The sequence below is a fragment of the Chiloscyllium punctatum genome, chromosome 7, assembly GCF_047496795.1.
Source record: "Chiloscyllium punctatum isolate Juve2018m chromosome 7, sChiPun1.3, whole genome shotgun sequence".
NCBI lineage: Eukaryota > Metazoa > Chordata > Chondrichthyes > Orectolobiformes > Hemiscylliidae > Chiloscyllium > Chiloscyllium punctatum.
The window spans coordinates 54941595-54956509 of NC_092745.1; the positions used below are offsets into that span (position 1 = coordinate 54941595).

At 41.1% G+C, this 14915-nt stretch overlaps 1 protein-coding gene across 3 annotated transcripts in view; it reads right to left on the reverse strand.

Moving 5' to 3' along the window:
* The window catches only part of LOC140479660 (discoidin domain-containing receptor 2-like), a 155610-nt gene that overhangs the window by 10695 nt on the left and 130000 nt on the right, over window positions 1-14915 (reverse strand). For all 3 annotated transcript variants that reach the window (XM_072573604.1, XM_072573605.1, XM_072573603.1), the window contains exons 8-13: window positions 14339-14582; window positions 11473-11544; window positions 9311-9447; window positions 5123-5330; window positions 1566-1789; window positions 922-1049 (exon numbers count right to left, since the gene is read on the reverse strand). In XM_072573604.1, coding sequence (XP_072429705.1) covers window positions 922-1049; window positions 1566-1789; window positions 5123-5330; window positions 9311-9447; window positions 11473-11544; window positions 14339-14582 — 1013 coding nt within the window. The remainder of the gene's footprint in view (window positions 1-921; window positions 1050-1565; window positions 1790-5122; window positions 5331-9310; window positions 9448-11472; window positions 11545-14338; window positions 14583-14915) is intronic.

Sequence of the window (14915 nt, forward strand, 5' to 3'; positions counted from 1 at the left end):
TTAGAAAGTAGAAACTTTGGCACAATGATCTGTGGACCTAAGCTATGGACACATGGCATAGTGTAAGTAAAATGAAGGAGGTTAATACATAGCTGGAAGATTGGTTTGGGCGGCAAGGGTTTAATTCATGAGGCACTGTAACCAGTACAGGGATGGAAGGCAGCCATTCCAGTGGAAATGGTTTCACTTAAACCATGCTAGGACCAGTGTCTTGTCAAATTAAATCACTAGGGCTGTACAGATGGATTTAATCCAATTGGGACAAACAAAGCAGAAGGATATGGCAGTATTGCAGGGCAGCTATTTTAAATAAAAAGTAATGTTTGCTGGCATGGAAAGATCCCTGCAGTATTTACCAACCTCTCTCAAATACAAATATAGCAGATTAGTAAAATATGGAACTAAGGAAAACAATTTGTTTATTGTAGCTTTTCCAAAAGATCCTCATTCTTAGAATCATAGAATCCCTACAGTGTGGAAGCAGGCCCTCCAGCCCAACAAGTACACACTGACCCTGCAAAGATTAACCCACCCAGACCCATTCCCCTACTACTCTACATTTACTCCAGACTAATGCACCTAACCTACACATCCCTGAACACTATGGGCAATTTAGCATAGCCGATTCACATAACCTGCACATCTTTGGATTGTGGGAGGAAACCCACACAGACATGGGGAGAACGTGCAAACTGCACACAGAGAGTCGCCGAGGCGGTAAACAAACCCAGGTCCCTGGTGCTGTGAGGCAACCATTGAGCCACCGTGCCGCCCCCAGGCATAGCTAAGAATTTCATCTGTGACCTGAATAAATGTTAACAAATTGAGACCAAAGGACAATGTGCTTATAATTTTAGTAGTGGTGATGGTGAAATCCCAGCAAGGTTCTTGGAAAAGATTTTGGAGTGAAGTAGCACTCACCTGGCATTCTTGTTAGCATCTGACCGTAGCATTTTTACAGCAACCAACACTGGCTGATTGACGCAAATGTCAAATGGAAACTCCTTGTCTATGAATTCTTGCATCCCTTCTGCTTCACAAAGGTGAACCTTGAACAGATCAGAATTTGAAGCTTATAATTTTACACTAAGACAATGGTGATTTTGACATTGAGGGTATGGTTCATGCAGTGTTCTTTAAATTACTGCCAACCAACACACTACAAAAATGATGGTATCACACATTATCTCCTTGTTGATACCTTACACTATTTGTATCATTATAACTGTCCCTTGCCTCAACCCACGACTAAATGTCCTCAGGGCATAACATTAAATTCTGCCCATCATCTTAATAGTAGAGTGAGGCCATTCAGAAACAAAATCAGGAAGTATTTGTCACAAAACAGATTGTTTTGTGCAATCGTGAAACTCTTGAAACCAAGACAGGTAGGTTATTTGTTTGACAGTAGGTAACAAGGAAAAAAAGGTACAGGTAGGAAATTTGAGTCCAAGTACAAATAAACTCAGATCCAGTTGAGCAGACACAGGAGGCTGAATGTCCTGCTTCTTTATGTTTCTATGCTCCAGTTCAATGGTTAACACTAGCTTAAACATTCTACTAACCTCCCCAAATTGTCCCTCTCCAAGTTTCTCTTTAAGTGTCAGCAGTTTACGTGGGAACTCCTCCACAGCTATATCTTTACCAGACAGTAAGTCCATGGTCACGGCAGGTACAGAATAAGTGTTACTCCCAGTGACACCCTGCAGGTTCACAATATCAGCCTCGGCATAATGCGGCACATTATCCTGCGGTGCTCCAAGTGGTTTTGCATAATCACTGCTACACCCTGAGGAGAGGAAAAAAAACATTTTACTCAATCCCTCTGCAATACATATTTCACTTCAATGTTTAAGATGAGAAATTTTTTTTAAAATCCCCAATTTGAAATTGGTGCCTTGGAGAGACAGCTGGCTGTGTAGAAGTGCATACAAACCATTTTCTGATTACTTGGTAACATATTTGCTCCTGAACAATGTCACTCTTGATTTTAAAATACTTATCCATGTTTTTAAATCCCTCCATAGCCTCACCCCTCCCTTATTCTCGAATCTCATCCAGCTCCACAACTGTCTAAGGTATCTGCACATTTCTAATTCTGGCCTCGAGTGTCCCCAGTTTTAATCACCCTACCATTGGTGGTCATGCCTTCTGAAATTCCCCCTGTAAACCTCTCCTCCTCATTTCCCTCCTTTAAGAAACTTTTAGCGGCCTTGTTTTGTAAAAAAATGTTTAATTACATTAATCGTGCCAAATGAATATAACTTGCTTTTATTGAGATATCACTGGGGGCTGTGCCATTGTCATCATGAAAACGACATATAGCACTTTTGCTTAAAAACTTAGAAAAATTGTTAACCCTTTCTCCAGAAGCTGGTGTACCTTCTGAATAAATTGATGCACACCACAAAGATCTGCAAATGAAATGAACCTTTTCGGTGAAAAAAATTGTTCATCAATAAAGAAATGGAGAGTGTTTTTCTCAAGTTCCTTGTTGATTCTTTAACAGGATATGGGAATCCCTAGGCTGATTTATTGCTGATACATAATTGCTTTTGACAAGGTGGTACTGACAACTGAGTGGATGGCAGTCAAGGAAAAAAAATCACACTGCTGTGGATTTGGAGGATCATGTAAGCCAGACCAGGTAAAGATGGCACATTAATAGAGAATTAATTAGGTTTTATGCCTACCTATTGGTTACACCATTGATAGCAACTTTTCATTCCACGTTTATTTAATTAACTGAACTTAAATATCCAGTTACAATTGTTGTGTCACAGTGGTAGTATTTCTAAGTCTAAGCCAGGAAGAGTCGGTTCAAATCTCATCTGTCCCAGAGGTGTGTAATAACATATCTGTACAGGTTGATTAGAAAATAGCCACTCCAGTGATGGGATTTTAAGTCCTATCTCTTGACAACTTATCAAATAACATAATCACTATACTATGACACACTCAGCTATTTATCACTTTTTCTTTTCAGGTCTGTTGTGTAGTCTCAACACTTTTTTCAGATCACTAGCACTGTTCTTATTTAGAAAACATAGAAAAATACAGTGCAGTACAGGCCCTTTGGCCCTCGATGTTGCGCCGATCCAAGCCCACCTAACCTACACTATCCTCCATATGCCTATCCAATGCCCGTTTAAATGCCCATAAAGAGGGAGAGTCCACCACTGCTACTGGCAAGGCATTCCATGAACTCACAACTCGCTGAGTAAAGAATCTACCCCTAACATCTGTCCTATACCTACCACCCCTTAATTTAAAGCTATGCCCCCTCGTAATAGCTGACTCCATACGTGGAAAAAGGTTCTCATGGTCAACCCTTTCTAAACCCCTAATCATCTTGTACACCTCTATCAAGTCACCCCTAAACCTCTTTTCTCCAATGAAAACAGCCCCAAGTGCCTCAGCCTTTCCTCATATGATCTTCCTACCATACCAGGCAACATCCTGGTAAACCTCCTCTGCACCCATTCCAGTGCCTCCACATCCTTCCTATAGTATGGCGACCAAAACTGCACACAATACTCCAGATGCGGCCCGCCAGAGTCTTATACAACTGCAACATGACCTCAGGACTCCGGAACTCAATTCCTCTACCAATAAAAGCCAGTACGCCATATGCCTTCTTCACCGAACTATTTACCTGGGTGGCAACTTTCAGAGATCTGTGTACATGGACACCAAGATCCCTCTGCTCATCCACACTACCAAGTATCCGACCATTAGCCCAGTACCCCATCTTTTTGTTACTCATACCAAAGTGAATCACCTCACACTTACCCACATTGAACTCCATTTGCCACCTTTCTGCTCAGCTCTGCAGCTTATCTATATCCCGCTGTAACCTGACACATCCTTCCTCACTGTCAACAACTCCACCGACTTTCGTATCATCCGCAAACTTGCCCAACCTTCTAGCCCCTCCTCCAGGTCATTTATAAAAATGACAAACAGCAATGGTCCCAAAACAGATCCTTGCGGAACACCGCTAGTATCTGCACTCCAAGATGAACCTTTACCATCAACTACTACCCTCTGTCTTCTTCCAGCCAGCCAATTCCTCATCCAAACCTCCAACTCACCCTCAATGCCATACCTCCATATTTTTTGCAGTAGCCTACCATGGGGAACCTTATCAAAAACCTTACTAAAATCCATACACACCACATCTACCGCTTTACCCGCGTCCACCTCCTTAGTCACCTTCTCAAAGAATTCAATAAGGTTTGTGAGGCACGATCTGCCCTTCACAAAACCATACTGACTATCCTTGATCACATTATTCCTATCCAGATGTTCATAAATCCTATCCCTTACAATTCTCTCTAAGACTTTGCCCACAACAGAAGTGAGGCTCACCGGCCTATAGTTACTAGCGTTATCCCTACTCCCCTTCTTGAACAAGGGAACCACATTTGCTATCCTCCAGTCTTCTGGCACTATTCCTGTAGACAACGAGGACATAAAAATCAAGGCCAATGGCTCTGCATTCTCCTCCCTTGCTTCCCAGAGAATCCTAGGATAAATGCCATCAGGCCCAGGGGACTTATCTATTTTCACCCTTTCCAGAATTTCCAACACCTCTTCCCTACATACCTCAAAGCCGACCATTCTAATTAATTGTGACTCAGTATTCACATCGGCAACAATGTCCTGTTCCTGACTGAATACTGACGAAAAGTATTCATTCAGTGTCTCCCCAATCTCTTCAGCCTCCACACCCAACTTCCCACTACTATCCTTGACTGGACCTATTCCTACCCTAGTCATTCTTTTATTCCTGACATACCTATAGAAAGCCTTTGGTGAAGACAATTTTATCTTGTCTAGATCATATATCACTGGAAGAAATACTGACAGAAACTGCCTTCAAACCATGAGAATGTTAGCTTTCCTTTGGTGAGTTCCAGATCTCAGTCATGCTATTATGGAAACACATCAAGGAGAAATCTGGCATCCCGCATGGTATGGCAGGATAATCCAGAGAAACCCTCACACACACACACAGTCAAACACCAAAACAAAAAGCTCAAACAATTATCTAAATATCAAACAATTTGCTGAAACTATCAATGAATTCAGCAGCTTATGTCATTTTCAATATTCTCACCTGGCTCATCCCAACTCAGGGAAAATTCTGGCAGCTTGCGGAGCAGCTTTGATGGTTCCTGGTAATCAGGTCCAAGTGGGAATATCCGGTCGTATGTGGAATTGGATTCTTGTTCACTGGGTGGAGAGGACTTGTTGTTTATCATAATGGTCTCACTCTGCAGTGAGAGGCTCACTGTGAGCTCATCGTCCAGAATTCGACGTGAAGCCTGAAACAGAAGCCGTCTTCCATGAAATCTGTACAAATACCACCAGACTCTGCATCCTAGCTATATGTACAGTTCATATAGTCTGTCAATTGGTGTGGAAGCTGTTACTGATGCCTGTGTTTCCCTGAGCTTAAGTAACTAGATGGATTTTTCTAATGAAGTGCCTAAGATGATTATAGGAGTTGATAGGGTAGATAACCATTTCCTCTGATAGTCCAGTCCAGAACAAGGGGGCATAACCTAAATATTAGAGTGAGGTTGCTCTGGGGACTTCTTCACTCAGAAAAAAGTGGAAATTGGATTAGATTCTTGTTGGGGATAAGCCAACTGAAAACATGATGGATTTTTGTCAGACACGAATATTCAAGGAATGTGGATCCAACAATAACGATTTGTATTTATGCAGCTCCTTTCACAGAATAACACATTCCAAAGTACTTTTCAGGACCTTAATGAATCAAAAAAAGACACCGACCTACATGAGGAGAGTGGTAGGTTTAATATGCATCAAAGTGAGATAGGGAGGCAGAGAAGTGCAGTGAGAGTATTTCAGAATTTGGGCTCCCAGCAACTGAAGGAATGCTGATCAACGGTGGCTTGATTAAAATTGTGAATGTTCAAGAGGTCAACCTCAAAAAACACAGATATTTCAGTGGGTGGGAAGTTGAAGGAAATTACAGAGCATGGGATGGGCAAGGTCAAAGATTAGATTAGATTACTTACAGTGTGGAAACAGGCCCTTCGGCCCAACAGGTCCACACCGCCCCGCCGAAGCGTAACCCACCCTTACCCCTACATCTACATCTACCCCTTACCTAACACTACGGACAATTTAGCATGGCCAATTCACCTGACCTGCACATCTTTGGAGTGTGGGAGGAAACCGGAGCACCCGGAGGAAACCCACGCAGACACGGGGAGAACGTGCAAACTCCACACAGTCAGTCGCCTGATAAGCATTTTAGAATCAAATTGTTCTTTTTCTGGGAACCAAGAGTGATGTATGATTGGCATTTGAGCGGAATTTAAGGCAGAAGCAGAGTTTTGTCTGACTGGAGTTTTACAGAGGGTAGAAACAGGGAGGCTTCTGAGTAGATTGGAATTGTCAGGTTTGATTAGATTAGATTAGATTAGATTACTTACAGTGTGGAAACAGGCCCTTCGGCCCAACAAGTCCACACCGAACTGCCGAAGCGCAACCCACCCATTCCCCTACAGTTACCCCTTTTACCTAACACTACGGGCAATTTAACATGGCCAATTCACCTGACCTGCACATCTTTGGTGCTGTGGGAGGAAACCGGAGCACCCAGAGGTAACCAGGAACTGAGTAAGGGTTTCAGCAGGAAAGCAGCCGAGGTAATGTAGGAGATGGTGTGTCACAGAGCTGGAAATGAGAAAAATTTTGCCAAAGTGAATATGCGGTTGAAAACTCATGTCTGAGTCAAATATAGTGCAGAGATTATGGATAGTCGAGTTTAGCGTCAGGGAAGAAGAATCAGTAATGAGGGAACAGAGTTTGCAGCCAGTGACCAGAGCTGCTGGCTTCAGTCTTCTCGTTACTTTGTGGAATTTTTTGCTCCTCTTGCACCTGATGTCAGATATGTAATCTGATAATTTGGCAACTGTGGAAGAGTTGAGATAGGTGATGGTGGGTTAGGGTAGTGTTCATTTGCCTCAATTCCTCTTCCCTGCCAGCTCAGCATAGCCCTTAACTCCCTGATATTTCAAATATTTATCTACATCGTTGTGATCTAGCCTCCACAACTCTTAAGAGTAGAAAATTCCAGAGATTCACAACCTTCTGGGAGAAGGAATTCCTTTGCATCTCTGTCTTAAATAAGTGCCCCCTTATTCTGTAACTATGTCCCCTAGTTTGAGATTCCACCATGAGTGGAAATATCTTAACATCTATCCTGTTAAGCCCCCTCAGAATCTTGTACATTTCAAAATGGATTTTTTTCTAGAATCTTTTTTCTGAACTCCTGCGAATAGAGGCCTAACCTATTTAGCTGTTCTTGATAAATCATCCCCATCACCCCAAGAATCAGCCTGATAAATCTATTTTGAATAACTTCCATTGCTAACATATATATTTTTTAAATAGGAGGATGAACTGTATACAAAACTGCAGGTATGCACTCAAATCCCTTACAATAAAGGTGAAATTTCCATTTGCCTTCTTAATTACATGAGGAACTGAGTTCTAACATTTTGGGTTTAATGCACAAGGACACCCCTCCAGATTCCTTTTTGGTGTCTCCCTTCACTTAAATAATAGTCTGCCTTTTAAAGTTACATACCAAAGTGCATGACCTCACACTTTCCATCATTAAACTCCATCTACTAAGGTTTTGCCAACTCACTCAACATATCTATATCTCCCTGCAGATTCCTTTGTCCTCATCACAATCTGCCATTTGTGATCAACAGCGAATTTGGATACATTACCCCTGCTCCAAGTCATTAATATAGACAGTAAGTAATGGAGGCCCTAAGATGGATCCTTGTGACATTCCATCAGTTCTATCTTTCCAAACTGAAAAAGATCCATTAATTCCGACTCTTTGTCTTCTATATAGTAACCAATCCTCAATTTATGCTAATGCATGACCTCTAATTCTCGGAGCTATATCATTGAAGGTTCTCATTCCTCAGTCACTTGGAAGTGGATAGACTGCTGACTGACAAGAACTGTGATGTGGAGGTGCTGGTATTGCACTGAGGTGGACAAGATCTGAATTCACACGACACCAGGTTATAGTCCGAAAGATTTATTTGAAATCACAAGCTTTCAGAGCACTGTCCCTTCGTCAGGCGGAGTCCTTCACTCCACCTGAAGAAGGAGCAGTGCTCCAAAAGCTTGTGATTTCAAATAAGCCTATTGGATTATAACTTGGTGTCATGTGACTTCTGATGCTGATAAAAACTGGTTGAAAGAATTTGTGCTGCACTTCATTTACACTCCACAATAACCTGTTCATCTAAACTACACCCCAACCTATGGAGCACCCTCCATAAGCAAGATCCACCAGCAGTTGTCCTTTGGATCAAGGAATGGAAAACACAGGTCACTAATAAGTTTCTTGTGACAAACCCCCCACCTGTTTGGCTTCTGCTGTGAGAGTGAGGTTTGCTAATCAGCTTTGAATGACGCAGGGCTCCTATGCAGCCAATGTCCACCACTGCGGCCTCAGTACAAACCCTTTTTGCACTTACAAAGAGACACAAACAATGCTGCACATTACTGAGGCATGAACCCTCTATACACTAAGTGGCAGACATATCACCTTAAATTCAGCAAATGAGGAGGTCTTTGCTTAAATTTAGGAATTTGTTACCACTAAATAATAAATAACACCTTGTAGCGGATGTTCAGTCAAGGCTGGTATGGCATGATGTCTCCAGTAGACAAAAGACTTGCAGAAACTTAGTGACCAAGCTTCTGTCTGAGCTGTGACCTTTTGTCTGAGCAGTGCAGAGGCCCTGCCAGTATCAAAACCAGAGTCACAAGAACTGACTATCTTTACAATAACAGGGCTACTTGTTCCTTGAACTTCTGTCATGTGGAATTGCAGCTGATTCATGAATCACTTTTCATCACAAATTCTAGAGCACAGTTTTTAATCTGACACTGGATGGTGATGGGGAAACCAGAAAATGCTGGAAGTGCACAGTGCATCATTGGATAAGGAAGGTGGATCCCTAAAATGAGTCAATATCTTGGTCAGAATGGTAAGTGCTGGTGAGTGTTCCAGCAGAAATGTTTGCCTACTTCCCTCACGTTTACTGAGCTACTGTTCATTTCCAGAATTTTTCATTTGCCCACTGCATTTATTCCTGTTTTTTCATTACTTCATTGACAAATTGACTCCTGTTTTCCCATTCACAACATCTCAAGCAGAAGGGAAATAAAATACCATTAGATGCTCCTAAAGTAGAGCTGGTGGAAAAAAAAACTTCAGTAAAGATATTAAAACCTTTTCCAGCATCTTCTGCCAAAACTGCCGCCAAAGGATGATGACGATGATGGCAACAAGGATAAAAATAATAGCCACCAAGCAGCCAATGAGGATTCTTGTGTTGCTGTCATCCACTTTGTGCGTTGGGTTGATGTCTGAGAATACAATGGGGAAAATAGGGATTGTTATGCCGATTCCACAAAATGGAATGAGAATATGTAAACTTTCAAACACATTTGACCAGGCCTAAATAACATGCATGCACCTCTGATGCCAATAGGCACCAATTTCATATAAATGTAGAGCTTGATAGCTCAGTTAGTTGCACTGTTTGTGATGCAGCATGATGGCAACACTACGGGTTCAAATCCCACTCTGACTGAGGTCCTACCTCCTCAACCTCGCCCCAGGCCTGAGACATGGTGACCGAATGAGGGAATATGGTCTTTTGAGACTATTGTGGCTTTACCTCTTAGAGTGCAAGAACTATTGTTACAACGGTGCAGTAAAGTGGGGAACAGACCTCCTATAGCCAAAGCACATTGACATGACAATAAACTACACATGAGCACCTAATTCCTGCAGCAATGGAAGATCCTGACAATTGGGATATTTCTCAAAGTGCTGCTATTATTTAATGAAATCATGATGTGGTGGTGCCGGTGTTGGACCAGGATGGACAAAATCAAAAATCCTGCTGGACTATAACCCAGTGTCGTGTGATTTTTGACTTGATGAAATCAGAAAGAAACAATGAAGAATTATCCAAGGGCAGTCATCATATGGCGGTACCAAACACACACTCTGAAATGCATGTTCTGATTTAAGGTGTAACGTATTGTTATTTCAATATAATTTATTTTAGGGTTTAGATTAGTCGTATGCAGTTTTGGTCTATGTTTGCAAAGGGATTAATGATTAAACTGTAATTATTTCTGTAGTCATGGTGATTTCTTTTAAAAACAATCTGAGAGAGCGAGCTCTTGGAGGCTGATAGGAATTTGTTTACAACTGGAGAGTTTTTACATGCAAACAATCTAAACGGTTGTGCTTTACACTCTGAGTTAGAAGGTTAGACATTGATATTTTCTTTTCATTAGGTAAAACACCGACAGCTTGGAAACATTTTTTGAGTTTTAGTTTAGCAGATTTAGAGAGCCATGGCTGAAGTTGGATATGTAAAGTAGTTGTTTCTGTGAAAGCAAGGTGATTTAGAAGTATTAGAAATAGACTATCTTAGTGTTTAAGATCCAGACTAAAAGTGTTTAGTTAAAACCCTTAATAGGTTATTAGAAGCTGGGAAAGTCAAGGCTCACTTGTATGAGATTCCAAGGAAGAAACGGTAAGATTCTCAAAACAGAGAATTAAAGCCACGGTTAAGTCGAACAGTTTATGTAATAGAGAAGGGAAATCTCTTTTTTGTGTTTGAATACTGTAACAAAGTGCTGTTGGTATTAGTGGGATTTTAGCTTACCGTGTGTTGTGTAATCTTTAAACTTGTGTGTAAATAGTTTGGTATATTCTATTTTATTAGATTAGATTAGATTAGATTAGATTACTTACAACGTGGAAACAGGCCCTTCGGCCCAACAAGTCCACACCGCCCCGCCGAAGCGTAACCCAACCATACCCCTACATCTACATCTACATCTACCCCTTACCTAACACTACGGGCAATTTAGCATGGCCAATTCACCTGACCTGCACATCTTTGGACTGTGGGAGGAAACCGGAGCACCCGGAGGAAACCCACACAGACACGGGGAGAATGTGCAAACTCCACACAGTCAGTCAGTCGCCTGAGGCGGGAATTGAACCCGAGTCTCCGGCGCTGCGAGGCAGCAGTGCTAACCACTGTGCCACCGTGCCGCCCATAACTTCAACTTTTTGTATAATAAACTTCACTTTTACAAATACAACCAAGCCTTTTGCATTATGTACTCGTGGTGCAGTAAAAGCCAACCTCACTACAACAAAACCAAACAAAAAAGTGACCTATTCATTCAGTCTGGGAGCTGACTTGTCTAGTAATAATATTGGAAAAGATGCAGCATAACAATGTTAACAAAAACAAATTTTTTCTGAAGGAAACATTATTTTGGAAAATTAACTAGACAGCGCTAACTCACATTCCTCTTCAAATGTCTGCTGAAGTATGAGGTAAATTGATAGCCACTTACCTATTTCACTGTGAGTGGTGCTGTCTACTTTCATGGTTGGATAAACCCCAGAAGTATTGTACATTGCTGTGTCTGCAACAAGAAAAAATGGTACCATCATAAGTATCCATTCTTTGAGCCAATGAGTTGACCAAAACAAATTGCATTAGCTTTAGAAATGATCATGAAATAATATCTGCTACAGTCAACAGTTGGAATTATGAGGACAATGCAAGATTGGATGATGTTGATGAAACACTTTCTTGGTTAGGTATCAGTTTAATGTAGAGAGAAATGCTTATATGTACAGTTCAGTCAAACAAATTATTGACCAACGTCTCAGTTAGTGGTGGAGTAGTTGCATTGGCGGTTTTGAGGAGGTGCAATATGGTAACCTACTGATTTAATTGGACCGGGCATAGGATACCTTTGAAAGAGGCAGAGAGGAGGTGAGGGGCTGAATGTCTTCCATGTATTCTGCTCTAATCTGTGATTTGTCAGAAAATTTAAAAAACAGGTCTCAAACCTTAGCCGACAGCAAAGACAAACTCAGAACCTTTATTTTCTCATTCACACACCATTTAAATTGTGTGCAAATAATGGGTTGGGAGGGTGGTAGTGGGGCATCAGGAATCCATGCGTAATTTCTCCTTTAAAGTGATATGATCTTGAAATTCCTAATAGGAGATTCATATGATGCCATGGGGTCAGATTCCAACAAAAACAAAAATTGCTGGAGAAACTCAGTGAGTTAGTAGCATCTGTGGGGAGAAAACAGAGTTAATATTTTGAGTTGTGTGACCATTTTATGCTTAGTGAGCACTAACCTTGTACAATAGTATGTTTTCAGACAAGGAACTAAATGCAAAGCTGCCCACAAAAATTCCTCTGCAAAATCTGTTACCTCTTTAAGTCACTTTGAGCTATTGAAGTTTAATTCTCTCTACAGATGCAATGTCAGACTTACAGTAAAAAAAAACAGTATTTAACTACTCGCTCTCCTTTACCAACTAGTGATCTGATCAAATGATTGTCAGGTTTCAAGAAATGCAGAAGGAAGTTTGTTTCCTGCAAACTAAGCTGCAGAGAGATGCACATGAATGAAATGAAGAAGCTGCGATGGGAACAGTGAAAATGGATGTTTGGTCTCTCAAGAAGTCAACTGTTGAGTCCATAGTAGGTGGCTAGTTTCTTAAACTAAAGGCAAGTGCCATTGAAACACAAATTTCCTTACTTCTGTATTAAAGCTCTGAAAGTACAGCACGAAACACCCCAACTGAAATGGGAGCTAAAAGGAATAAAGGACAGGAACAGCCCCTTCAAGACTGCGCCAACACCTGATGCCTTTCTAAACTAATAAAGCTTTGCCTCTATGCGATCCATATCCCTCTATTCCTTGTCTATTCACATTTCTATGAAGATGCCTCTTAAATGTTGCTATTGTATCTGCCCTGATCACCTCCTCTAGCAGTGCATTCCAGCTAATTACACTACCTCTCTGTAAAAAACTTGCCTCTTACATTCCGTTTAAATGTATCTCCTTTTACCTTAAACCTATGTCCCTCAGTAATTGACATTTTCACAGGAACATGCTGGTTCTGAACCCTATTCAACTGGACTTTAAAAGAGTCCCACATGCTAGATGTGGATTTATCCTCAAACAGCTGCCCCAATAAACATTTCCCAGTTCCTGCCTAATATTGTGATAATTAGCTTTCCCCAGTTTAGCACTTTCACCTGAGGACTACCCTTAGCCTTATCCATTTGTAGCTTAAAAACTATGGTCACTGAATTTCCCAAATGCTCCCCCACTGAAACTTTGAACACCTGGGTTGGCTCATTTCCCAATACCAGGTCTAGTAGGAACATAGAAGATAGAACATAGAACAGGACAGCACAAGATCCTTCAGTCCTTGATGTTGTGCTGGCCTTTTATCCTACTCTAAGATCAGACTAACCTACATACCCTTCATTGTACCAGCTTCCATGTGCCTATCCAGGAGCTGCTTAAATGTCTCTACTGTATCTGACTCGACTTCTACTGCTGGCAGTGCATTCCATGCACCCACCACTCTGTGTAAAGAACCAACCTCTGGCATCTCCCCTAAACCTTCCTCCAATTTCCTTAAAATTATGTCCCCTCGTGATAGACATTTCCACCATGGGAAAAAAATCTCTGGCTATACACTCTATGCCTCTCAACATCTTGAGAGGTTGTTCTCTAGTTAGGTTATTTACATTTTAAAAAATCCTGGATACACCAAATAAATATCTCCCCCATCCAGGCCCTTGGCCTAATGGAGTCCCAGTCATTATAGGGAAAGTTAAAATCACCCACCTTAGCCACTCTGTTGTTTTTACATTTTTCCATAATCTGTCCACATATCTGTTCCTCTATCAGCCGCTGACTGTTGAAAGGCCTATAGTCCAATCCCATGAAAGTAATTGCACTTTTCCTATTCCTGAGCTCTACCTATATTGGGTGAGCCCTCCAAGGTGACTTCCCTCAGTAAATTATGATATTCTCCGTTATCAGTAATGCAACTCCCCAACTCTTTTACATCCCTCTCTACCTCACCTGAAGCATCTAGATCCTGGAACATTAAACTGTCAGGCTTATCCTTCTCTCAGCCAAGTCTCTGTAGTAATACATCATAGTTATCTTTATTAATCCAAGCTCTAAGTCCATCTGCCTAAGTCAAAAGTTATTTTATCATCAGGTTATGATGAATGATGGCAGACATGTCACAAGACCAATTGGGATCACTAAATTTCTGGATGTGCAATGTATAAAGACAAATAGCACTCAATGGGGAAGAAATATGAGAAGGGTATTTTGTGAATGGAGCATGAGGACATTTCAAACATTGATATAGTTTGCAAGTACCTGATTGGAAGGAAATTTCACTGAACATCATCCATATATCGGCAAAGTAGAATTGGCACTTGATGGCGTTTGCCATACGGTGTTGTAGTGGAACAGTGACAAAGCGAGCACTCGGATTGACATCATCTAGAACCAGAACAGATGTAACTGGATTTGGCTCCCATTTTCCTGGTTCTGAGCCGAAAAAACATTGCACTTCTCTGAATATCTTCACCGCCTTTGTGAACATGTTATTGCAATGGACCTATGGTGATGAAAGGTTTACATGTTAGAATTGTACACCATGAAACATGCGAGTATTGTACATTACATTTAACAGACTACCAACCTGCCAAACTAGTTTACGTGCTATATAAAGCAAATCATATTCTCAATTATAAGATGTAAGATAAACTTCAACCATTGCCATTTATTCATGAAGCAACATGAGCTGCCTTAGTCATCTTCAAATACAATTGAATCGCACAGACACAAATCACTCAGTTGCACATTGCTTTTCCTAATCATAACATTATAATTAGGGAATAACAGAACATAAGAAATGGTAGCTAAAGTATGTTATTCAGCACATTGAACC